General features: G+C 42.7%; 2 protein-coding genes across 4 annotated transcripts; one reads left to right on the forward strand and one right to left on the reverse strand.

Moving 5' to 3' along the window:
- The first annotated feature begins 1,789 nt into the window (after positions 1–1,789).
- LOC110986548 (alkaline phosphatase-like) lies at positions 1,790–16,580 on the forward strand. Its single transcript, XM_022248493.2, has 10 exons — positions 1,790–1,995; positions 8,795–9,021; positions 11,654–11,828; positions 12,010–12,185; positions 12,794–12,896; positions 13,437–13,535; positions 13,848–13,988; positions 14,177–14,368; positions 15,103–15,240; positions 15,499–16,580. Exons 1-10 carry the CDS (start codon positions 1,923–1,925, stop codon positions 15,762–15,764), a joined length of 1,590 nt encoding a protein of 529 aa, XP_022104185.1. The 5' UTR covers positions 1,790–1,922; the 3' UTR covers positions 15,765–16,580.
- LOC147796462 (alkaline phosphatase-like) lies at positions 15,837–26,353 on the reverse strand. Of its 3 annotated transcripts, none has more exons than XM_087147363.1 (10): positions 26,034–26,353; positions 23,065–23,291; positions 21,901–22,075; positions 20,786–20,961; positions 20,511–20,613; positions 20,199–20,297; positions 19,875–20,015; positions 19,136–19,327; positions 18,693–18,827; positions 15,837–18,199 (listed from the first exon to the last, which is right to left on the reverse strand). In XM_087147363.1, exons 1-10 carry the CDS (start codon positions 26,116–26,118, stop codon positions 17,967–17,969), a joined length of 1,566 nt encoding a protein of 521 aa, XP_087003489.1. In that variant the 5' UTR covers positions 26,119–26,353; the 3' UTR covers positions 15,837–17,966. The 3 variants fall into 3 exon arrangements, with proteins under 3 accessions (XP_087003489.1, XP_087003488.1, XP_087003490.1); XM_087147362.1 differs by lacking the exon at positions 21,901–22,075 and adding an exon at positions 21,654–21,828 and having other exon boundaries at positions 26,034–26,351; XM_087147364.1 differs by lacking the exon at positions 21,901–22,075 and adding an exon at positions 21,654–21,828 and having other exon boundaries at positions 26,019–26,350.
- Between the last annotated feature and the right edge of the window lie 146 nt (positions 26,354–26,499).

Raw genomic sequence — 26,499 nt, forward strand, 5'->3', positions numbered from 1 at the left:
ACGGTCCAAAATACGATTCATTATTTTTTTTTCACTTTCACTCCTCTCGTCTTTTCACACAACTATTAGAAATGCATGTGGCAGAGAAAAAGGGGGGGGGGTAATAAATGAAGGGCCCTGATACGCAAAACAGATCCTGAAATCGTGAGATTGAAGAGAAGAAACCCGTCAGCAGTACAAAATGTCCCGCTAAGTGGCAGTCCTACACGAAGTTTCGCAAGCTTACAATACTGCTAAGATTTCTTTATCGACATCCGTTGCTATTTTTCACTGGTGGTGGCATATCCAGCTTGGAGTCTTTAACAGTCACAGTGAAAGTACCCCCTCCCCCGAAGCTCACCATTGGATGGCAAACTGGTATTTTCTTCCTTTTTCCCTGGATTTTATTACAGTTAAGCCATTCTTGTTATCCACATTCTTGTCGAATTCCAAAACACCAGTGAACTACACACTAGACTCAATAGTCAGATACACTTTCAACTGTTCAGTGGATATAAAATTATGTACAAACAAAGCGAGCAAACACGTATTTTTTCTGTCGGGTGGTCCCTGCTAAATTTCTTCTGTGGTTTCGCTGCCTTCATATGGTAGAGTGCTATATATTTACGTGAACAACACAGGAAACAAAATGCTATGTCCTTGTAGTAATGTGTTTGTTCGACTATAGCTTCCCCGAGCTGACTCAGGTTTAACCTCGTCCCGACTAGTTGTTTCAGGACACAGTGCACACGACCCTCCTCATTTGCCCCCTCCCCCCATGACAATTAGGCCTACCCAAAAGTAATATCCAGGATTTCGCATTAGCAGTTATATCTGTGGCAAGTAGTAAAATATTTGATATAATAAAAGAGCAGGGGTCGTATTTTTTTTCCAATATCGCTGCGGGGCATTTTTTCCACAGTGCGAGCTGGGCCTTAGTTTTATTAGCGGTTTTCGTAGCAATTCTTTGCGGTCAGTTCGGTTTGACATTAAGTTGTGAAAATTTTGGAAAATTGTTAAAAGTTGCTGCAATGTGGTCAACCAAAATGTACCTTTGTACTGCCGTGCTCAGTGCACACCGACTGGCAAGTGTGTGGCTTTCACCTACAAAGTACAGACCATTTTCAATACGCTACTGAGACCTTAGCTCTAGTATGCTCGGACTGAACGATGGCAACATCCCTTTTTTGTAGAGAGAAATCATATCCTGGGGTTTTCACTGTTTGAGAGATTGGTTTATAAAGAACAATGATTTGGCCAGTTTCATGCACTTCATTTTATTGTTCAGTGTGCGAGGACTATAGATAACTCGATGATTTGTTCCATAAGACAATTTGCTTGAAATGTAATTTAAATTAATGTAGACCGTAAATTTGCGTGGTTGACTGCGGGTTTGTAATGTGATATCCACAGCCCCTTGTCCTCAGTTAGCATTGTTCTGGTTTGTCAAGAAATATGCAGGGGTTAACGTTGGAGACCTTTACGTGCATACATGCATATACCCACATCGTCACTGAACGAGTTCAACATATCCAAAAATTTAAGAACTGAAAAGAATGCAGCCGACTACAGAACTATGAAGCTCACCAGTTTATATGCACACAGATAGCAAAGGATGCTGACGGTTACAACAAATGTAAAAAAGGAAACGATCTTCGGGAGAATTTTATGGGACGCAGCCGAACAGAAGAGCGACGCCCACCGGCCATATTCCTCCATTTTGGAGAAAGTACTGCATCTGGTGCGGGCGACCGAACCGGGTCCCATTTTGTTTGTCTATTCCAGTCAGAACGCCCTCTGTGTTGACCGAGGGCGTGTGCTGAGCCCAGGGTCGCCACAGCAGGCCTTCAGTGCGACGCTCGACTGACAGACGTGTAAAAGGCATCTGCCGTTGGATAAATATCTCGGGAGTTGATTCCGCCAAGATTTTCCCCAGCATCGACATGGGTCCTATGCATCTTTGGGGCTCGGTGCTTTTCGTCTTTCTGCTCACTATTGCCCGGGTCGAAGCGCAGGGTATGTTCCGATTTGCTCACTTTCGTAGCAGCTAACTCAGCGTAAGTTTGTGTTCCTATTTCACGGTGCAACCTACCGTATCCCCGGGACTATGGGGTTCGTCGTCCGCGTCGCCGTTCAAACGGCGGATGACAAATATCAGAGTTTTAGGGGTGCGGCCTCACAGTGAATTCCTTTCACCGCCCTGAATTGAAGGACGGAAGAAGGGGTTGGAACAGTGAAGAGTGCTTCTAATGCACAACGCCGTGGGTATGAAACCTGTCAGTGTGAACGTAGGAAGGATATTCTTAAGCTATGCTAGCAGGGAACGGGGAGCATGATCTCAGTCACCTCTATAAAATACCAATTTCACGGCATCACCGAAGCTATAAGACTGGTGCACGGGTCATTGAAAGAACTAATAAACGGTGCAAACGACAGGAAATCTTTGTGTGCCTGGAAGAAGGACGTAAGCGCTTACATCCTTTGGCCCGCAGACGTGGTCTTTGGTGCTAACATAAGAACATGAAGCGTTGAGGTCAAGGACGAAGCCCATTAGCATGCATCCACAAATATGGCACGCACCTAGTAAGAATAGACAAAGTTTGCCACTGCTCAGTTGGGAGGCGGGTTATTTAATAATTATTTTTCTTTTAACTTACAAAGCTCATACCTGTATACTTGCAAACAGAAACAGAGCATTCCACGTCTTTCTGTGAACAACTTTCTTCATGTCATTAGTTCTAGAATCACTGTTTCCATCTTTTCAGATTCTGGTAAGCGGTTAGGACGTAAACCATGTGTCTTGTCAAATTAAATCATTCGTCTAATACAACGACCGTAGGAATATAATTTTGATTGTTATGTTATTCAGAACTGTGTTAAAAACCCTCCTTTTGAATAGAGTATTGAAAGCCAAGAAAACCCGTATTTGAAAAAAGGGGATACCAGTGGGGTGTACTTCCCAACATTTCTGTTTGAGGATCAGTCAGTTACTAAGCTGCCGTTCTTCAAGTGTTTGCCTTTGTCAAATTTAATTGTCTATACAAAGCTCACTTTGTCGTACTAGTGGAATGGTGGACAAATGGCCTGAAAATATTTAAATTTATCTCCATCGCCCCATTTGTGCAATGTGTTAGTGGAGTGGCGAAACGTAGCGTTACATGCGGGGCATAGCCCCAACAGTCCCAAATCATTCGATTTCAATATGATTTGACATACATCCGGGGGGGGGGGTAGGCTAATCATGCGGTTCTGCTCCGACACTTGAAGTCTCTACACGTCACAATTATGTCCCGTCACCTTTGTAAAAGAGCGTGTCTGAGGACATCATTGTGTGGAATATGCGCCATCATACTGATACATTGCACGACATACGGAACCCCCCGTAATGTGATGCGCAAGCTGTATACCCTAAGGTACCTACTGCATCCGTCTCGGAAATCTGAAAGGAATTCCAAAGATCCCGTCAATCCAAAAGAATGACACAATCCTGCATCATATGATCGAACTGGTTGTGATTACGATTGTAACTCTGGTCGCGGAGTGCATGCTTGTCAACTCGTAACTCTCACGGAGCAGCTGTAAAAATTTCGCTCCTGGATCGGAGCGAGATTGGAGAAAAAAATCGTGTGCTGATCGACCATAAATCAATATGCTGGTCAAACCATCCAGTAGCAGGCCATAATGGCTTGTTGGAAAGAGTTTCGTATACAGACGCTACTTGACACCCTGTGCACAAACCCTATTGGGCTGTTTCTAAGTAAAAGACTTTGGTTTTTTAAACTTTTCTGGACATGTTTTTGCTTTCTGACGGCTTATAGGTCATTGTAGGGAATAATTACTGGCATCCATGAATGGAACTCTTCCCTGCTTGTTTTATTTCATGCTCACTTCTAGTTCAGTATTATTTATCAACCGATAAAACTTAATATCATCAAGCGCATCAAATGTATTTCGAATTAGCTTCATGTTTACGACAACTGTATTTGCTGCGTATGTGTAAGTACTTGTTCTTGCAGGACAACATTATTCACAGATAAAAAGAGACTGCAGTTCTCACGCCATTGACAATACACACGATCCATCAGCCCAACAATGACACCTTTTTTCACATGGTCTGCAGCGCACAGTCGTGTGTTCTGCCAGCCGGGACCTCCTAATCCTGTGGTTGACTGTCAATACAAAAGCACATGCACACAAAATGCCTCATGCAGCTTTCAATAAAATCTTTCACCAAATAGTAAATGAAAACACGACCCTTGGAAAGTAGCGGAGAAAAAACGTACAACGAGAGGTGAAGCCTGGCACCTACAAAGGGCAATATACATGTAGGCCTATGCTGCAGACTTTGACCGCCTATGCAAACAGGATAGAGGCAATGTGGAGAAAAGTCTATACGTGTACGCACGTAATGTCATTGAAACGGTTGCCCAAAAACAAGAATCAGTTTTGATTTTGTTGTGCTGCTTCTCTTCCAGTTATTCATGGCAAAACCATTTTGAGTCACAGAATATCCAGTTGACATTCCGTGTGAAACAGGCCGAGAGCTACACTTTCCAACGTGTGCATAAGTAATCAAAATGTTACCAAGAATTCCAGTCAGAATTATTTTACAGTGTGGAGTTAATTATTACCTATTGACACTCCCGACAAGCTACAACTCAGTCATTCTTTTCCAAGTCCAACTCCAAGCACGATGTAAAATGTCCACACGGCCTTTGGAAGACAACACAAGGAAAATAATGATAATAAATTTTCATGAAAGACACCCTCATATCATACACAATTTAACTCGCTCCGGGCTCCCTTACGTGGTTGTTCACACACTGAGAAGGTAAAAGTGCCTGCCGATTGTGAACAGCTAGGAAGCAAAATCTTTGGGATGGGTCGCTCGCTAAGCGCGAAGGTTCCAAAACACAAAGTGACCCTGGATACCAGGTGGGAAATTCAACAGGAAGCTTTTTTTTTTCCACAAACCTGACACTTTTTTTCAAGCTACCTTACCATAGTTGCGTCAAACGAAATTCTGAACAGTTGACATGTGGAATAATTGAGAGCAACCACCCGCGCAGACTGTAAAAGATCAACCGTTGCATTTGTATGGAGGCGTATTTAGGACATGACTACAAAAAAGACACATTATTTCGCCCAGGAATATTAAATTAATGGCGGAATTGTGAAACAAATAGGTACAATGTAGGAGCCCTGTCAATAAAATGCTAATCCGCCTCGGCGAAAAGCTAATTCGCCCGGGCAGAATAGTAATCTGGCCGGGCGAAATACTAATTTGCCTGGGAAAAGGGATAATCCGCCTGGGTGGAAAAGTGATCCGCCTTGGCGGAATAGTAAGTACTCAGCCCGGGCGAAGTAGTAAAGCAAAAAAAAAAAAAAAAAAAAAAAAAATTGTCATGTTCCAAGTACTCTTCCGTACATTCGGAACACTCTGGAATGCCCTGGATTCTTGGATCCAAACGCCGAGCTGCAATTGCAATGCGAACTATGTGTGGATAAAATTGGAGTAGGTCTAGTTTTACTTCGAGATTCCAGCAATCCCCCGCCGGCCTTGCTTTTAGGACGGATGCCACGGCAAACGTTCACTGTTGATAGGTGGTGAAAAATGACGTGGGTGATGTAGATGGTGCATTTCTGTTCCACAGACCTTTCAAGAAATGACTGATGTAACCAGGTGGTAAACCGTTTACAGTGTAAGGTTCACGGTCATTTTCTCTTGTAATTCATACTACTATTTCAGCAATTATTTTAGGCTAATTGGTTTTACCTTCTGGCTTTCATGTAGCATTTTTTTTTGGCTTAAGGGACCTAAAGTCCCTACGCCCAAAGTTTTACGGTGAAAGGTGCAAAAATATGGAACAATTTGCCAGAGCAACTGGGATTCAAGTCAGAACTACGAAAGGCCATGACCAGTGCTGTTTAGTCCAAAAAGCTGATCTATGTAGCTGTTAACTTGGTTGCCAATGTTCATTGGAGTCGGGTCGGGAATTTCCCCGTGTTCTTTTTTTTTTCCACATAGGGTTTTTTGTGCGGGATTTTCGCCCATCCTGTGATCAGTGTTTAATTAATGCCTTGATTATTTAAATGTTCACATGTGTATGATGTTGTAGTGGTCTGTATTTGTAAATATTAATGTTTGTTGTATTTGTCAATTTTACTTTTCATCATGAGTTTTTAACTATTGTATTAATTTATGTTCCAATGGAAACCAGTTTGAAACTGTTTGGGCATACCCTGGGTAATGAAATGGAATAATTAAATTTTTTATGTCCATATGTCTTCACAAAAGTGTGTTGTTTTATCTACATGGTCTTTCCGGTTTCATGTTCATTACATGCATATCCATTCACACGTTGACAGAAATTACAGCGAAAAAAAGGTACAGCAGAGAGCAAGGTCAGTGTGTAATTTTATCTTCAGCATACTGTGTGCGGCTTGTAATTCCTTGACTATATTTGGATCCGCTCAAGTCGATCTGTAGTTGGGTTGGAGTGAATTTGCTCCACTTAAACGGTAACAGCAGCAATTTAGATTTCTGAAGTGTTGTTTGAAATTCCTTTCAGGTTAAATGTCCTGAAAATCACTGTTTGATGTTTAAACATTCACAAAAAATTGCTCATACTTTCCTTGACAACGTAGGGTCCGTAGCGTAGCGCTATAAGTCCCACTACGTAGGCCTTTTCAGTTTCAAATTGTAAATTGCAAGTTTTACTGAAAACTTCTCCAGGAAAGGGTTGCATGCTTACAAGCTATGGCGATGTAATTAAACAATGATTCATCAAAGAAGGAAAAAATTAAGGCCAGTTAAATTTTAAAAAGAAATAAATAGATCTCGAAAATCGGTGTTCTTTGTGCCCAAACAGATGTACCGGTAACAACACATTGAGGTTGTCTTCCCCCGGATAACACTGCAGTTGTTGTTGTTTTTTTCACGTGATTATGGAAATGCAGCAGCACAAATGCCAAACAGGATTTGGATTAACAATTTGAACAAAAGCTATATGTACTGAACCATGCTATCTCTATGGCACCACAGAAATGTGCCCCTCGTTTGCCCTTTTGCCCGTTAACAGTGCTGCCACGGTCGACATTTTTACATGTAGTTCAGGGGTCTAGTCGTGCAATACCAACACGTACGTGGATGGGAGTGACTTCCATTTGGCGACAAACCATATCTCGGTGGGGTTATCACTCGAGCTCACCGATGCCTTACATCGGTCCCCTCCGCATCTCATGCAAACCAAAAGGCTCTCCACACAATGGCTGCTGGTCTCTGCCTCCCGAGCGCTGGAAATGTGCAAGCATAATTCTGCGAGAATGCCCAGCCACGGCCGAATGGCCAAAGACCATATGTTTTAATTGATTATATGAAACCTTTTTTATTTGATACATTTGCTTGTTTGAATCAACAACTCAAAAATTTCGCTGAAAATGGCAATTTTAGAAATAAATTACATAAAAGCTAGCTCAACATTTTGCAAAAAAAATCAGATGCTTGTTGAGCGAAAACAATCATGTGGCCGTAATAAAAAGGAACGTTTGCACCCGCTATAAGCCTTTATCACACAGAACACCCTCGGCTTTTCTGGCATTGAGACAGGATGTGTATAGATATATTTTCTCTTTCAAATTCGAAATTATCCATTTTACGCCCAAAAATGTTCCGGTTTCTGGTCAAGGACTGGCTCAAAAATGATGCGGCGACGTGTATTTCTGTTTTTTTTTTTTTGGGCGGGGGGGGCAGTGCCCTCGCTTTTTTGTACGTATAACGCGCGAGGTCCATCTGGACTGCATGCGTACGTACCGCCGATACATATGCAGCAAGGTATGAGACGGAAAGAACCCCGCTGGTCATTGTCTCGCAGGAATCGTGGGAATGTCTTTCAGATATCTTGGGGGGATGTGTTAAGTAACAGCAGTCTGGAATGTGTATCGGGATTGGACATGTTGGGGGGTACCCCTCGGTCTCATTTCTTGCTGGGTATATACCGCCGCTACCAACACTGAAATAGGCTGCCCCTAACTTGTAAAATAGTGTTTTCAGCTTGTATTTACGCAAGACATAAGACCACCTCATTTGTCTGGTTCCCAGATGTAAATGTATAGGCCTAATACAAAAATGACGTCTTCTGAAAAAGAGTGCCTGACTAAATGTACGGAGGCCCAGAGGGACTCTTTACTGTAAATATTACTCAACCGTATCCTTTTAAAACGTGTTAACATTATGTCGCGCGAGAGCTTCTGCTTTGTTGCAGTCCGCCCTCAGGGTGTGTATACCGCTTTACTTTTCAGCTGCGACTTGATGTAACACCGACAAAATTGGGGTAATCAGTGGATGTAATGTCTGCGATGTATGAGCGACGTGAACATCGTATTATAAATAGAAATCGAGTCTACGCCATGAAAACCACAGTAAAAACTCTAGAGCAGAAAAAGAATGTTATTTTCAATTTGTTTTGCAGTATAATTTCAGACGGACCTTTATCCTATGGAAGCATGCTAATTGAATCTGTTTTATAATTTTTTTATCGTTGGATGGGATAGTATCAGACTTTATGTGGGTTGAAAACCTTACTTTCATTAATTTGCTAAATCTGTCGTAAAACAATAAAATATGTTTCATCACAAATAAGAAATAATTTTTATTCATTGGAGTTGACAGGTACTGATTTGGCAAGGGATTTATTTTTATTCTTTCATCGATTCTTTCAAGTTCCAAAATTAATGGAGTTAACCTCACTTTTAATTTCAGTATGGCCGACTCATGAATAATGATCATTTATGCATATGCCTTTTTTTCCTAAAGATGCTGCATTTTGGAACAACCAGGCTCGGCAGACTCTGCAGAATGCCCTGAATCGCGAGCGCAAAGTGAACAAGAACGTCGCCAAGAACGTGGTGTTCTTCGTTGGGGACGGCATGGGGCTGCCAACCGTGACTGCCTCCCGGATCCTGAAGGGCCAGAACATGGGTAATCCTGGGGAGGAGACGGTACTGAAGTGGGAAGAGTTCCCAAATGTCGCCCTTTCTAAGGTGTGTATTACAAGGTCCATGTAACGCAAGCTGTTCCACATAACTGGTTCAAAAGAGACTCCAGGCCCCCGTAGCTCAATAAACGTTGGTAATTCATGTACTTATTCCCGAAGTTGTACGTCATGTACAGTATTAGGCAGAAATTAGGTAGTTTTAGAATGCCTCAGCACTACAAGCGTGGACAGCATAATTCACTTATGGGGCATGTCGTTGTTGATTTCACTCATGACAGTCTGTGGCAGATTTTATACGCATACACGATCGACGCAATCGGACTACTTTAACCCAGACTAAAGGGTCGACCCTGTCTGCCACGGTGATGAAAACACTGTCTTCAGTTTTCTTTAGTTCAGTAAACATTTCCATTCCTGAAAATAATGAAGCAGGCATGGATGTGATGCCCTTATTGTAGGGGCCGTTCATGCAGTACTTAGGTACGAAATGCCAACTTTTCAGACCCCCCTCCCCCTGTTGGTCTTGTGACATGTGCAATGTTGCGGTTTACTTATAATAGGCGTTGAAAGGAAGAATCATGGTGGGGTGGACGGAGGATACTGTGCTTGAATTTCGACACACAAAAGCTGATTCTTGTATTTATTTGAATGACAAAAAGGGTGTTGGTATGTTAAGGATTTATTACAATAACAGGCAAATGTTCGGTTTGCGTACAGTACGTACTGACTTGAACCCCCCCCCAATCTGTACGCATGGTGTACACAACGGCACCACCACCCCTCGTGCGTTCGTATACTTTATAGACGGCCCATAAGTGCAATAAAAGTACATGAGGTTTATTTTCTTACTTTGCGAAGTATAGCAGGGAAAAAATTGTCTATACGTTTCTCACGAGCTCCACGCTTGAGGGATAAGAATAAAGGATATTATGATTAGTTCGAATGGGATATCACATGCAGAGTATGCGGATGAGATATATTAAGGCGCCTATGGGCGTGGTGTGGTCATTCTAGCCTGCGTCCACCAGGTCGCGAAATTGGTCGATTTCTACGACCATAATGCATTGTAATTATGATTTCACAGATAAGGGGAATCATACATTGCGGTTATTTCAGCAGGAAAGTCATGCGAATTGTCGGTCACAGCAATTGAAATTATAAACAGGATGTATTGACTGAAGCCAATTAAAATTGAAAAGTATGCCGGGCCTGCCAAAAGTTTTCGGAGTCTTTTAGCTCACAGAGTTTTTTCTCTCTCATTTATATTTGTTTTGTTTGTTGCTGTTGTTTTCGCCCTGTGCCATGGGTATTGGGGGAAAAAATCATCTACAGAAACGTTTAGCTTTGTTTCACAACTTCTCTTCCTAGCAGTTGTAATTGTATAAAGGGTCGAGATATGAACTGATGAATAGAAAACGAGAACTCAACCGACGCTAAAGAGAAATGATACCAACCAGCTGCTGTAAGAATATAAAATTCTGAACTATATACAACTGGAAATATAAGAGCTGACACTCGTTAGATGACAGGTTTCATGCAACTCATATCGAATTCACATACATTAATTAGATGCTGGATGGAGCATGTAGTCAGCGCAAGCCGTATGAAAACCACACCATGTTTGCCCATGCCGACACCGCGTAGTCAGGCATACTCAGTCGTGACAGTGCTGTTGGTCTTACAATTCGGGCCATTTTTCCCCTACTTTCTGTTTATTCATTTTCCTTTGAAATAGAACAATCTTGGTTTTACACGTGACTCTGGAGTAGCACAAAGGAGTTCCAACAAAAACTATTCAAACCAGAAATTATCAAAGGAAAGGGTGATTAAACCACGCATGCAACCAGCATAAGAATAGCAGTGGAGTTCAGTTGAAATCGAGACCTGTTCCATACCAAGTGGCAGACACAAAACACCAGGCTACTGCGGCAGCTCGACAATTGCGGTTTTTTATCTATAAAAAATTTCTAAAGTTCGTCGGTATGTCAACGAGACTGCCCGGGCACTTACCCATATTTCAAGCGGCTGAAGCTCACCTTGGCATTGACACTGGTCCTGGCCTTCTAAGGGGGCGTGTACATCAAAGCATGCATGGCGAGGGGAAAAACAGGATAGACGGGGGCCCTTGCATTGCCAGCGCACAAAAAAAATATGAATTTTTTTTACTACACTCGAAGAGTACCAGTGACCCGCTCAGCGTAGTCAGCCTTGCGGAGGTGTCGCAAACCTTGCTAATTTTCTTGATAGAAATCCAATTTGCTTCGATGGATTGTACTGTTACAGTAAAAGTACGCCCAAAATTTTATTCCAGTTTCTTTGCTATTTCAATTCAAGTTTATCGCGTCAGGCTTATACACTCTAATGATTTTGACACTAGTCTGACTGAGGGAAAATATCGAACTTGCCCTAAAACATTAATGTTAAAAACGTGTTTAGCAATAGAACACACTCTTTATATCCCCTTATCATGTCCACGTTAACGGGTCAATTTTCTAAATGTCGTGGGACTTCACTCCACCCCGCAGTACTCAGATATAAACTGTAAACAAGCTCGGCAGTTAAAAATATTTACATGTTAGCATGAAAGTGTATAAGTCTTATACTTAAGAGGGCATGCAAACAAAGAAATTAAAGCATGTGATTCTATCCTCGTGTCAAACTTTCTCTGCTCTTCACAGACATACGGTGTGGATAAGCAAGTGGCATCGTCAGACGCAACGGCCACCGCGTACTTCTGTGGTGTAAAAGCCAACGACGACATGCTTGGGTTGGACTCGAGGGCGCGGTTCGGTGATTGCGAGTCCACCCGCGGGGCAGCTGTGGATTCTTTTCTGATCCACGCGCACCGTGCAGGTGACAACCCTTTCCTACCCTGTTGGGTATTCATGTATCTACACTCTAACAAACATGTAGTCAACTTCGCATAAAAATTTAAGCATTACTCGAAACAAACCAGTCCATAACATCTCGCCCCCGGACGTACATTTGACCAAAGAAATTCTCAATGAAAGTTGAAGATTGTCCTTTTTGACAGGAAAGTCTACGGGTTTTGTGACAACGGCGCGTGTTACTCACGCTACACCTGCGGCCCTGTATGCCCACGTCCCGAATCGCCACTGGGAGAACAACGCTGACATACCTCCCGAGGAGGCGGCCAAGGGCTGCACGGATATCGGAGCTCAGCTGGTCGAGAACGGTAAAGTCTTCGATGTAAGTTTGGTACTTTAGGGTCTAATGTGACTGGTCATCTGTTTGTTGTTGTTACCTCCCAGGGTCCCCCGCCTGAGTGCTAGCGTCAACTGAGGCTGGCTCAGTTGACTTATCGTCGTAACTAGAGTCAAAGCAGATTGGTGTGAATTATTGTCCATTTTACATGATATAAAAAATTGAGTCACAACATGCAAAATCTGAGACAATTAAAACTCAGCGTGCAAAATTCCATAGCGTTGCCTGACGAGCGTGGCTAACTCGTAAACTCTGATAAATCAGAACTTCCCTATTCTTCTTTGTCGGGGGGGGGGGTAACCGCGGTCGTACCTTGTGGAGTCAAAAACCGCCAAATGAATCAATTCCGCACTATAAAGTGACAGAAACCTGCAGAGCAACGCAACATTACTTCTTGGTGGCATTTTTGCTATTAATTGAAACATTTTACAGTGAGGAATTCAACCTGGGTTTCACAGGCAGTAGTCTTGCATTCTTGGCCAATTGTGTTTATTATAGTTCCCTGGGCCTAAAACATGGTTGATTTTTGCCGGTACTTAGATCACAAAGAGTAGGTATATTCCCTCGACAAACATTTTTTTGGTCTCCCCTAGGTGGTTCTAGCAGGTGGTCGTCGGGAGTTGACAGGCACTAATGTTACGGATCCCGAGTACCCAACAAAAAACGGGGGCCGCACAGACGGCCGCAACCTTATAGGTAATTCAAGTGGACATTAACAAGACATCACCAACGATATTATGGCGTCAAAAATAGTATTCTGTTTCCTCTTTCTCAAAATCACTAGGATATCAGTCATTGTATCAACGAAATAATGCAAGTTTTTCCCTTGCCTATTTAACTCCTCACTGCCCCATTCTTCGTCCCTTGATCAACGAGCTCTCAGGGAATCTTTACCTGGGACTAATATGAATTTACATGTCTTTGAACTTACCAACGTCTGCAGCTGAATTCGAAAGAGGACGGTTGCATTTCGCCACTCACATGACCTTGGACATTACTACACTCTTGCAGTAACACTTTCGCTAATGCATTATACTGCAGGCATATTGACAGCCACCCCCCCAAAAAAAAACAAGTTGGAAAAAAAATATTTTCCTCTGCTTCTTGAATGACCAGCGAAAGGTGGTGTTGACAGAGATTCAGCTAACGTTAATATTATTGCATCTGAGGCTGGATATAAATTCGTTTGAAAGTTCTCGTCATTTGCCCAGAGCTTGATTCCTGTTTCTCTCATAGAGGAATGGTTGACCAGCAAGCCAACAGAGGGAACGAAATACGTCTGGAACCTGGAAGACTTCAACAACGTGGATCCGGCGAAAACAGATACCCTTCTCGGTAAGTTGGATGGGTGAGTGAAAATTTCAAACTCAGAAACACCACCACCACCACCACCACAGCCACAGCAAGAAGTCTTCGTACTTCATTGTTCTCAGGTGATGTAGCTGTAGGATTGATACATTGCCTGCGGTCAATATCTCGGACTGCGTCTTGAATACTTGGCTGCGGCTAAAGTGTCGCACGCGTCTATGTCAAATGGATGAAGCTGCCAGCAAATGGCTTTCTCAGGTCCATGTTAAGTCTACTCAGTCATTGCCAGGGAACTGGGACAGGCTCTTAATTGGCAATATGTTTGGAATTTGGATTTAGGTCTGTTCGAGAGTAGTCATATGCAATACGAGATTGACCGCGCAGATGACGAGGCTGGGGAGCCTTCTATTGCTGAGATGACAGAAAAGGCCATCAAGATCCTGCAGAAAGATCCCAATGGTTATGTTCTTGCTGTCGAGGGTATGTAGATGCAAGTTGGGTGATTTTTTTGGGGGGGGAAATTCCACAGGTTGTATAAGTGGCCGTCAGTATCGATTAGCAATTATTGATCTGAAGACGTACCTAGAGGTTTAAAAAGATTGATGTCGATTCCAAAACGCGGGATTGTCTGCAGAAAAACATTGTTTCATGTTGCATTACGTCCTCAGGTGCCCGTATCGACCACGCCCATCATGCTGGGATGGCAGCACGAGCCTTAACGGACACCCTGGCGTTGGAGCAAGCTGTGATCAAGGCAATGGAGCTGACCAACGAAGAGGATACCTTGGTCATCGTGACTGCTGATCACAGCCACACCATGACCATTGGTGCCTACCCGACCCGTGGCAACCCGATTCTAGGTTGGAATGGAAGCTATTTCGGCCGCTATTGCAAGTGATCCTGTCTTGTGCGAGAGCGTCTCTGGTTCTAATGCACTAATGTCGTTAAAGCTATACAGCATTGCTGCCGGTGATGAATAAATGAGGGTTGACGTCGCTGATGCTCCCCAAGTCCGCTGCTATTGTGGAAGCGCCTGCTTAAGCCTGGTGGTATTTACATCGTTGGACTGGCTGTAACCACTGCTCGTGGCGTGTTGGTGCTGATGTCCATTGCTCCATTAATTGTAAACTTTTGCTCATACCATTAAGAGAAAGATATGCCCAACAGAAACAAATATGAACGAAATTTGACACCTTGACATTTTTGGGCAAATTCGATCAAGGGCCACTAGTCAACTGTAGTGGTTGATTCGTGACGTACCTAGCGCATGTGCACTGAGGCTGAAGTGTGAACGATCATAGTAAGCCGTTGTCAGGTCATTAGGCCGAAGGGAAAAAAAGGTGGCCGAAGGGCAAAATCAAAGTGAAAATAGTCCTTTACTATGGTTTTTACAAACACTTTTCTTGTATTAAACTGGTCCCCGCTGTGCTATTAAAAACGAATAATGGCAACCAACCATGCGACCAATCTCTATAGGCTGGTCGCGAAGAGACATTGGCAAGACTAGTCCAACCATCGTCGACTAGCGTGCGTTTGATCAGAGTTAGTCCATCTTATAACTGTGGTCCTTGACCGAACTTGCCCTTGACTGCAGGATTATACAATGATGGGATAGGCTCGGATGGCATGCCCTACACGACCCTGAACTACGCCGACGGTCCAGGAGGGCAGTTGGAGAAAGAAAGCTACAATTCAGAGGGGAGGAGACGAAATCTCACAGATGTTGACACAGGTATCCTTTTTAGGGAAAACTTTTCTTGGCTGTGGCTGCACTTGTGGCGAATGTCTGCTGTTAGGAACTCTCTGATGGACGTCTTGGTCATCTCCTAGTGAAGGAGGTGAAGGATCATAGGAATGAGACATTTAAGCAACAATCTGTCGGAGGCTTGTTACTGACTTGTTAGGCTTGTACGATTTCTTTTTCTTGCACTGTTAGTTTCGGTACAAAAGAAAGGGAATAACCTCTTCGACATAATTTGTGACTTTTCAGGTCATAAGGACTTCAAACAATCAGCCATCGTCCCAAGGGAAGACGAGAGTCACGGTGGGGAGGACGTGGCGATCTACGCCAACGGGCCCATGTCGCACCTCTTCCACAGTGTCCACGAGCAGAATTACATCTCTCACGTGGTGCGCTACGCTGCCTGCCTGGATATCAAAGAGCACTGCGAGACAAGCAGTGCTCCTTCTGTTGGTGGATATAACGTGCACTTCCTTTTTACCGCTGTTATCCTCGGCATGCATGTTTGGATATAGATTTTAAGTGAACTTTTTTTCATATTTCGTCAGTGTTTTCACGAAATTACAAAAACCATAAAAATCGATACATTTTCGATCTGGAGATTTTCCTACCATTTTATTTCTTTTGACAAAGAACAAATTAGCAGAGTTTCAAAGCAAAATGTTATTTACTTTCCTAGTAACATAATTCCAATGTAGCGAGTGGCGGCATATATGGCAGATGTTTATTGCTTTTAAGTATAAAGCAATAGTCGATTTCATCTGTCTTTTCTTCATTTTGGTATTCTATTTAATATCGATGCTTGAGCCACATACGTATGTACAAAGTGGCTATTAACGACTTGGAACGGTTTGACATCCGTTGTATTTATGGTCTTGCATAGACACGTAGTTTCATATGGCTTTAGTTTAGTGACGCACATTCATTATTGCTTGCTGTCAATGGCAGCAGTAATAAATCAAAGTTGATACTAATGACGAATAAGGTGGCAGGTGGTCGTAAAAATAGCTCCCCAATGTAAATTGGGAGATTTAGGGGCATGGGCTCTGGCCACCAGACCCCGACATTGAGCAACTTGTAGGAATATAATAAATGAAAATAATGGTTTTCATAGTTGGTCCTTTTAAAACAACGTTACTGTTATAACTGCTTTCTTAAAAGGGTTAAGCTAAAGTACTTTCACTTGCATATTTATTGCTTGGTAAAATCTGATATTACTAGATAGCTTCAAGTACATGTAGTTAAAATTGCATGATAATTGCCTGGCTTTGTATAATAGCCCAGTGACCTATGATGTGAATAAACTGAGTGATCAAAGCTAGATGCAAGGAGGTCCGAGTATATTTCAAGGGCTGGGTTCTTTGTGCTTGCGTGAAAGTGTGAGAATAGTTTGCATTGATCAGTGGAACCTTGTGTTATCGCTGATGAATCGTTGCTAGAAAAATTCCATTAAATCATCACTTATTACATTAAATCTTTTCCTTTAATATCGCCACTACTGAGGACACAAGTAAAGACCATGAATGATTCAGTTAAAATACATAACTTGACTGAAGCTTTTGTGCATAAGAAAATCCAGTTTGCTCTTGCAAGTTCAATTACACGATTCAGGGAAGGCCGTGTTTTACTTGTATCCTTTTGCTGGCTCGCTTCGCCACTTGAGACCACGTGGTCACGCGGTTTTATTTATCACGATATCGTCTAGATAGTATAAAGCTACCGACCTGTTGACAAACGCGCATCTCCAATATGCAGTTCCGTAGCTGGGATAAGTTTTTATTACCACTGAACACAATACGTGGAGCCTTTAATGCAGTGTATCGCCGAATTGGCGGGAAAAAACCCAGAAAACTCGAGACAGCCAGGGACATGTGTCTTCTCCTTTTCTTTCAGGAATAAAGCTTATTTCTTATCAAAAATATAGTAACAAATGCCAACTTCAGAAACAGAGTTCCGCTCTTAGTCAATCATTGCCAGGATTAGGAAAATCATCATACCAAAAGAAGGAGCCCTGCTGACTGCTATCAATTACTCCTAAAAAATAGAGATATGTGATTGTGATCAAAGTGTCAATGCTAATAGACCAAGTAATCAATTATTAATTTCTAATAGCAACAAAGTTCAAAGTATGGCGAAGTAGGTTCATGGATTCATGAAGAGAATGAACTATTACTTTCACATCAAGAAGCTTAGTTACACAAGCTGGTTGAGATGGGACGAGACCACAATCGCAAATACAGTGTATAAATCCTTTCTTTTTATGCAACATTTGCCCAAGGGGTGGACAGTTTTAAAGCGTGAAAATCAACTATAAATTCAAAAGATTTTTAACCATCTTCCGTGAGGACAACTGCAAATGAAAAGGGCAGTTTCAATGAATCAGATTATAATGGTACACGCAAAATTTAATTAGTAAAACAGAACATTTATTTTTGCCGATATATCTTTCTCCCTCACGTGCCAACATAATGCAAGTTATCCTGCCTGGATGTTGGTATGCAAAAGGGAAACGAACTTCCTAAAACTAAAGCCTGTTTATACAGGTAAACATAAAACAGAAATGGCACACCTTCCTTTTGTAAATTAACTATTGCATAAAGATTATTTGTACCTAAACTTCGCTACGGTTGTAAACTCTATGAAAGAGCCATTGAGTACTGTCTATATTAAAGTGTCTTAGCTTTAAATACTAAAAAAGGCTACTACCAAGACACTGCTTAATGCCAGGTAAGCTGGGCTGAGTTTCTGCAAGGGGGTGCGTTACTTGTTTTACAATGCCCCTGGCTGTTGAGACAAGCGGCGTACTTGACGACGTGCGCTATGTAGTGCTGCTCGTGAGTGCTGTGGAAGAGATGCGACATCGGTCCGTTGGCGTAGATGGCCACGTCCTCTCCCGCATGGGACTCGTCGTCCATAGGAATGATGGCCGGTTGGGCAAAGTCCAGATGCTCTGAAAATGGAAAATCTACATTTTGTGATAAAACGCGACAGTAAATGGTTAACTTTGCATCAGTCTGTTGAAACGCTAAGCAAAGGTTGCCGTTGTGCGAAACCATGCATGGAGTTCCCTTCAACGTGATTTTTGGGGCAATCTCACATGGTCTGCATTTTGCAATCAGTCGATCTATGATAAAGCTTGCCTGTGTATGGACACTTCCAGCGATTGACATCCAGGAATCATGACACGCCATGTAATGTTCTATCAACACTGAAAGTGATATTCGCAGTCGCTCTGCAGCATTCTAGACTACAAGGAGAACGATGGAAATATAATATACAATGGACCGGTTCAGTCGTTCTACTATCTCACTCATCCTTTCAAACATCGCTACATAGCAAAGAAAATCATGCTGTTTTCACTGCGCTCACCACCGACGAGTTAATTGCACAAGTCTAGCAAAGCCCATGATACCGATTCGAAGTTTGAAGGGGATTCAACGCACCGGTGTCCTCGTGGTTAAGATTCCGCCGAGCGCCTGTGCGGTTGTAACTCTCCATTTCCAGCAAGCCGCCAGGCCCGTCGGCGTACAAGAGGGTTGTCGTCGGTAGACCGTCTTCAGCTTCATTCCCGTAAAGTCCTGAGAGTGTATGTTTAGAAAAATGAGCTTCATCTGGAGTCACTTTTTACAAAATATTGAGAAGCTCGGTGAATAAATGTCCATCTATTTATGCCAACAGCGACAGGGATTAACTGGTAATTACAAAACTGGGAGCAAGAAGCTCGAGCTAACTGTTGGTTAAACATCAAGTTTCACAAAACAGAAAGGTTCCTCGAATATACCGTCTTTTGATAACTGGCAATTCATATTTGACACCGTGTATTATTGTAACACATGCCGGTTCTCAAAGTGATTACAGATTTCAAAGTGATCGGAGATTTATTTACCCAAAATGGGATTGCCGCGGCGAGGATAAGATCCAATCGTCAAGGTGTGACTGTGGTCGGCCGTCACGATGACGAGAGTGTCCTCCTCATTGGTCAGTTCCATAGCCTTAGCAACAGCCGCCTCCATAGCAAGTGTCTCCAGAAGGGCCAGCCGGGCTGTCCCGCCGTGGTGGGCGTGGTCGATGCGTGCACCTGTTGTAAATATAAAAGCAAACCAAGTTCAGGGAAACTTTGCACTGATGCTGATTAGAGACACAATGTGAAGGGAAGGATATCCTGCACAAGGAGCGCGGTACATTGGGGATGTCCACTGCAGCTCTTCCTTTTACATGTACGTGTATTACTAATGTCATTTGCTTCTGAGGCAGCCACTCACAATACTGAGCACAAATATTAACAAGTCACACATATATATACCTTTGTCACACTTGCACGATTGTACTATATGTAACGAGCTAGGTTTGCATGAGTGCATTAATTAAGGCCTGTGGCTTGACTTAGGCTGGAGGACTTATGATGGACTTAAAAGCTGCAACGATATTGCTACTGACGTTACCACTATGTCTACTGCTACGCTTCTGCTAAAAGTGTGGCCGTTATAATGCTGTAGACGCTCTTGCAGGTATATTGGTTTTACATAAAGGGAGTTTCGTTTTTGATTATATACTCCGATAACCGGATTCAGTACCAAAATTAGCCCCAAAAATCAGTACTTCGAATAGACGACCAGATGGCATACCTTCTACTGCGAGAACAAAACCATCCGGGTCCTTCTGCAGTATCTTAATGGCTTTCTCCACCATCTCGGCAAGAGAGGGCTCTCCAGCTTCATCGTCAAGGCGGTCAATTTCGTAGTGCATGTGGCTCCTCTCAAACAGTCCTGAAAATAAAGTTGAAAATCGTTGCATAAATACAGTACAATTCTCTGCAATGGGTACAATGAGCTCGATGCAAAAGACAAGAACCCCCCAAAAAAATTACAGAAAAATCTATTTCCATGTTTACAAGCGTTTTTGTTAGTTTGTTTTTTTTTAAAGAAATTTTCAACAATTGCTCAACTAACCAATGAGGTGGTCGGTCTCACTTGGGTCGACGTTGTTGAAGTCATCAAGGTTCCAGACATACTTGCTTCGATCCGTCGGCTTGCTCAGAAGCCATTCATCTATAAAAAATGACACAAAATTGTAAAAGTGGACGGTAGCCAGCCTAGATATGACTGATGAGCCTTTCATTTTTATAGTCGTAGAACTGCTAACATATAGAAGGACATACTCCTATCCATTTTTTTATTTTATTTTTTTTTTGCTTTCGGAGGGCAAAGTGCGCTCTGCCGGGTATTCGTTAAGTCCACAGTCCAATACTTTCCGGTACGTACTTATAATGTTACGGCCGTCCTCTCGGTGTCCATCTTTTTCCGGATATTCCGGATCGATAAAGTCCCTGCTGGTAAGCTCGCGTCTTCCACCTCCGAGAATTACCTGTAAACCACACAATGCTGAAGTTATTATCTTCTCAATTAGCCAACAAAATGCTTAAACTCAAAGAGAACAATGTGATTGAAAGAACGAGATTGTGCAGGTTGTTTCCAAACTGCTCTAGAATAAAATAAGAGTGCATGCCTCTGACGTTCCATCTAAAGTAAAGCGTTACCTCAAAGTCTTTGCCGTTCTCTGCCAGCTGCGATCCGATGTCCGTGCAGCCCAGCGCACGCTCCTCAGGCGGAACGTCCTCGTCGTCCTCCCAGTAACGGTCTGGACAGTGGGCATAGAGGGCAGCAGGTGTAGCGTGGGTCACCCGTGACGTGGTCACGAAACCCGTGGCCTTACCTGGATCGAATCAGCAACCAAGGCAGTTTTGATCACAGAGCCTCTAGTTATTTGTTCTTTTCATTTATTTTTTGGCTACATAATGAGCAAAACACGGTGCCAGGACGTGAATGCATTGAGTGTATTAAACAGAGTTGCAGCTCGTAGGTCTACTAAATCATGATACGGTGTTACAGACAATATGGACGAACAGAAAAGCTTGAGGAATTTACATCAGAACGAGAACAACCAACACGATGAGATTGCATTGAATGATGTCGAATGTCATGATGCTGGTAGTGGATGGGTTAATTGAAGTTAGCAATTTTGAGATGCCAAAACGGGGAAGATGGTGATACGGTGATGATACACGTTGGTGATGGTTGGAAGTGACGAAATGGTGCGGTGATGGAATTTTGATGACCACGATTCTACTGATGATGATGGTTATTTGGAAACTGCAATGATGGTTACCGTGTTTGTTATTTTCAGTGACAGTTGTGATATTACTGAAATATATCATCGAAACTGTAAAACACGACCACGCTTGTAGGATAATGGTGCTCCTCCTGATTGTAGTCACTACTGCAGAGATAGCAATGGCGACAGAATGACCAAGAACAGAAAAAAAAACAGTTTTGATTAAAGTGGTTAGCAGCATGGTGACACAAAGACAAACGAACAGAAGACGATGACGTGACAACTTGGGTCACCTGCTCTGTGAGCTAATGTCAAGAATGACTCTACAGACGCATTTCGAGTCGTCGAGCAGTCAGCTAGCAGAGCGTTCTCGTCCAGGCCCACCATGGCATCGTTGGTCTTCACACCGCAGAAGAACGCCGTTGCCGTGGCGGCAGAATCGGCTACTTGGCGGTCGACCCCGTATGTCTACACATGGCAAAAAGAAATTCATGTTTAATTCCAGTGACTGTGGAGTAGAGTAAAGGGAAATTTTGTCACCTGCTTTGTGGGCCAAAGTCAGGAACGACTCCACCGACGAGTTCAAAGTCGAAGCACAGTCGCCCAGTTTTGACTTGTCGTCCAGGCCAATAATGTCGTCTCTCGATTTGACGCCGCAGAAGAAGGCAGTCGCCGTTGAGGCTGAGTCTGACACCTGGCCGTCGACACTATACGTCTGTTAGATGAAGGGTGTGGATTAATTAGGAGATGGAGTGGTTAGTGGATTATGTGACTTTATCCAGTGGTGTATCCACCTTTTCGTTTGCGTGCGGGGGGGGTAGGGCAAATTCAGAAGCGAATGCAGCTTTGGGCTCATTCAACATGATGTTGGGGGGGTAAAAATGTCAAAAAGCCTCACACGGTTCCAGCACCCCTGTTTTATTTCGTAATGTTGTTTTCTCAGGGTTTTCGCGCTAATATTTGAAATACCAATTCCTTTTTTCCTACTCATCTGGGAAGTATTTTTAGGAAAAAAATGATACACCACTTGCTGTATCATTACACAGACATGCCCGCAGTTTAATGTGTTGACTGACCCATTGAAAGCGACCAGTCAGTGGGTTGCTGTAGTCCTGGCCTTGTTGGGATGGCGTACACATAACATTGCGTGTATTAAAGGCGGCCAAGTATGATTAGATGGGAGAAGAGGAAACAAGGGATGCTACCAGTGGAATGGACGATTGATGAGGTGAACCGGTCCCGAGCTGTTTATCCTTGGCTGTCTGAGTCAAACTTTGCCTTTGTTGAGTCAGTAATCACGCTGTTGGCCCTGATCGAATCCACGTTGTTAATTCCAACATGTTTTAGTCAAACATTTGTCCATTTGTAACTTCATCGGGTCGTTTATTCAACATTTTAGTCCTGATACAACATAATTTGTCAAACCTGAAACGCCTCCATTCACTTATTGTCATACAGGAAATTATAATAACATAGTGTATAAATAAATTGTATTATTAGAAAGATCAATTAAACCAAGCCCTGTTACATATATTGTCTGATAAAAATTGGAGCAATGGAATCAAATATCCGACTAAATCCCCGGTGTTTTGAATGGTCCAGCAGGTGAAAACACGGTGTGATTTTGCCCACGCTTACTGAAGCAGGTGGGGTCATGGATCGGCTATCGAAAGACCGGGGGATGCACTTCAAAAAATAACGCACCTTTGCCAGAGCGAGACTCGAGAATTTCTCCCAGGCGAGCACCGTCTCTTCCCCAGGGTATCCCATGTTCTGTCCCTTCAGGATCCGAGCTGCAGTCACGGTGGAGATTCCCATGCCGTCGCCCACAAAGAATACCACGTTTTTGGCCGTGTTAGTATTGAGGGTTCGCTGGCGGTGAAGAGCTTTTTCCAAGGTTAGTTGCGCCTGGTCGTTCCAAAATTGCTGACCTAGCCGGAAGAAAATTATGGTGAAAGCGCAATAAAATGACAGCTGGTAGTTTGTTTTCATCAAACAAGTTTTATTTAATTTCATCTATGAAGTTGTCCGTTCCAAATCAAACACTCCATATTCAGTCATGGTCATATACCAAATAATAACCTGTAACGTACAAACTCCAACAGTCGAAAATCACAAATCAGCAGCCCTTAATTGTTTCTTGTCTCGAGATGTTTTGTTTGATGCATACTCTTTGATCTCAGACCGTTTCATGAAGGTTTCCGCAAACACGTTTGAGCTTGTGTACAAACATCGCTTTGGTTGGGAAGTATATACACTTTATCCATGCTTTATCGGACATAGCACGCTCTGACAGTGCAGTGCCTAAGCGAAGGAAAGCATGCAACATGTAACCGATTTGGCCAGTTGTGTCCTCTGTCTCATCTCTTTTCTTTCTATTGTTAAGTCATACAGGCCTGCAATCTCTCTCAGATATAATTCACACAAATTCATGCTAAACATATACCGTCAGTAAAGAAGCTCTTTCGTCTCTCCCTTGGGACCAATTAAAGGCCATGACTGTTCACCGGGACATTACAGAGCAAGAATGTCATTGGATAATTATGATCTTTGCCCAGAAACTCAAACAAAAGTGATTATAATCAATGTTGTGTCTGCTATTACATATCTCTCCTTATCCACGAGGCCGAGAGGCAAATTACTTGAATTTCAATAATGTTTTTAAAGTCTTTGGTTGAAGTCGTCTGGTACGCAGACGGTGAGTGAATTACCGATCACGAGACGAGCAGGCCTTCGGGAGTTAAAGGAACTGTGCAATGAATTTATAATAGGATCGCTTCTTTTGTGCACGTTTAACTCCCCTTAAATGTGCGGAAACTGTTCGAAATATTAGTTGAGTGGATGGTTAAGTGCACGTTTTTAAACATTCAAAATTGATCAAGTTTTTCAAGAGAAGAGAGGGCGCTGTTATATAGAGTACTGTTAATCCCGGAAGGCACTTTTCAGTTTGCACATTTCCATGTTCAAATTTTTAACCCAAAATCTGTTGTTTGAAATTTGTCATTTAAAGAGCAATAAATTGCAAAGGGAAATGAAAATCTCCGATAGCAAAGTTAAACAAACAAACGAACAAACAAACACCCCAACCAACCAACCCAAAAAAAATCTAACATCTGCTGTGTAGAAATAAATGCAACACTGAGGTTCAGTGCCTCGGATTACAACAGTTTTTCTCACGAACATATGAATTCACAATAGCAAAAAAAAAAAAATAAACAAGTAAAAAATGAATAAATAATGAAGCCACAAAATGTAGATAAAAATGGCACAAACAAAAATCGAAACACAAAGGACTCAAGTTCAAGATCTGCAAGTTCAAGGATTTTAGACACGTATTTCTATCACAGGCTCACTTTAAAGGTTGTTGTGGTAGGAAATGCCGTGGCTTCATGAAGGCCACAGACAAAAGTTCTATGAACGCGGGAACGAATGTAGTAGCGTGTAATGCTTACAATGCAGGTTGATGGGTTCAAGTGAAATTTTCTTCCATCATTAATTTGCATTGAGTCCATACACTTTGTTTCCTGCTTGGGGAGTAAATTTGACTGAATTGAACGAAAATCGAGTCAACTGTGGACGTTTCAGATATTTGAATGTATTTAAAGTGTACCCCAATAGAAAGTTGGGGTGACGTGCGACATGTCATAGGCCTAAGGGCAGTTAGTCGATAGCAGTGTACAGAAAGACTGTATACACACAAGAGCACCGACCACACCTGTGCAGAGTCAACGACACTATCGATTGCATTCATCAGACATCGTGATTAACTCGAATCGATTTTGGCAGGGGTGTTCACAGAGGCCACAATTAAAATAACTATAGGCCTGATCTAAATACACTGTAGGCAGGAAGTTGTAAGGCAAAAGCCCCCTTCAGGCCCTGAGGAAAACAGTGAAGTAGAAAGTGGGAACTAATGCTTCTGTAACAATCTGTGCTCCTGCATGTTACCAGTATACGTGCTCACAAAAATCAAGGAATGCGCTTGTGGTATATCGGAATTTTGACAGAAATCATCTTAATTGCAAACCGATTTTTCGTTCTGCCAGACGCGCAAGGCCTTTGCCTTTCTTGTGACATTGTGTACCGTCCTTGCAAGTCTTACATACGGGTATAGGCCTATAGTGGTATCATGGAGGTACGTGTACAGGCCCGTTTTCTTACCAGTTTGCTTTATACAATATACAGCCAGTTCGTGACTGGAAGTACGGTAGGAACATTTGATTTTTCGATCTTCATTTTTCAGTTCTGTCACGATATTGGTTCACGACCATATGTTCCTTCCGTCGGGTCCCAGGTTGGCATGAGAACAAAGTGAGGCAGGGAAGATGAGTTTTACATGTGCATCTTATGATAAGCATAGGCCGAGTTGGCTACGTAACATAGCAGAACCGTCGCAAAGCGCTGACTCAGAAACAAAACCTTTTGATTCTGCCTGAATCGCTTTAGCACAGTGCAACAGAAGCGATTCAAAATGTAGTCTTGATTAAAAAAAAATGCTAATTTACGCTGGACACTGGTGTAATGGGTGTAATTGACGGTATACAGCGATGAACCAGAGACGACGCCTGAATTGTTTTTGGTCAACGGTGCTACTCATGCGTGTCTATACAAGACAAGAAAATGCACGATAAATAGCATGACTGCATAAATAAATGTACCTTAATTCATTTTACCTTGCGAGCGGACCGGACAGACACCGTGTAGAACAACGCAGACCACAGCCAGGGCCCCCGGGATCAGAAGCCGTCCTAGACCCATGATACCACTGGAAGTATCGGTGTTCGATTGCAACTTCCCGAACTAAGTTGGGCGTGCAAAAGGACTTCGCTCATTCGCGACCGGTTTCACTCTCAGTGACATTGCGTGTGCTTATATACCCCCCCTTCAATGAACTTACTGACCCCTGGTTAACCTCGGTGTGACCACGAGGATAGAAACAGTTGGGTTTTGCTTTCGCTCACGCTGTGAAGGTCACGCAACTGTAACATTTTTTCCAGCTGCGGTATTTCATTTTCCCCCTTAAAGGTGACTGCTTTTTTTTGCTCTCAACAACTGCGTAAACATAGTATGATTTCGATTATTTTTAAAGGAACATATGGCCAACTAAAGTCTTTCGATTCCTTACCCTTAATCCCTTTG

This window comes from Acanthaster planci, linkage group LG16 (genome assembly GCF_054643075.1).
Source record: "Acanthaster planci isolate LZ-2023a linkage group LG16, COTS_SCS, whole genome shotgun sequence".
Classification (NCBI taxonomy): Eukaryota; Metazoa; Echinodermata; class Asteroidea; order Valvatida; family Acanthasteridae; genus Acanthaster; species Acanthaster planci.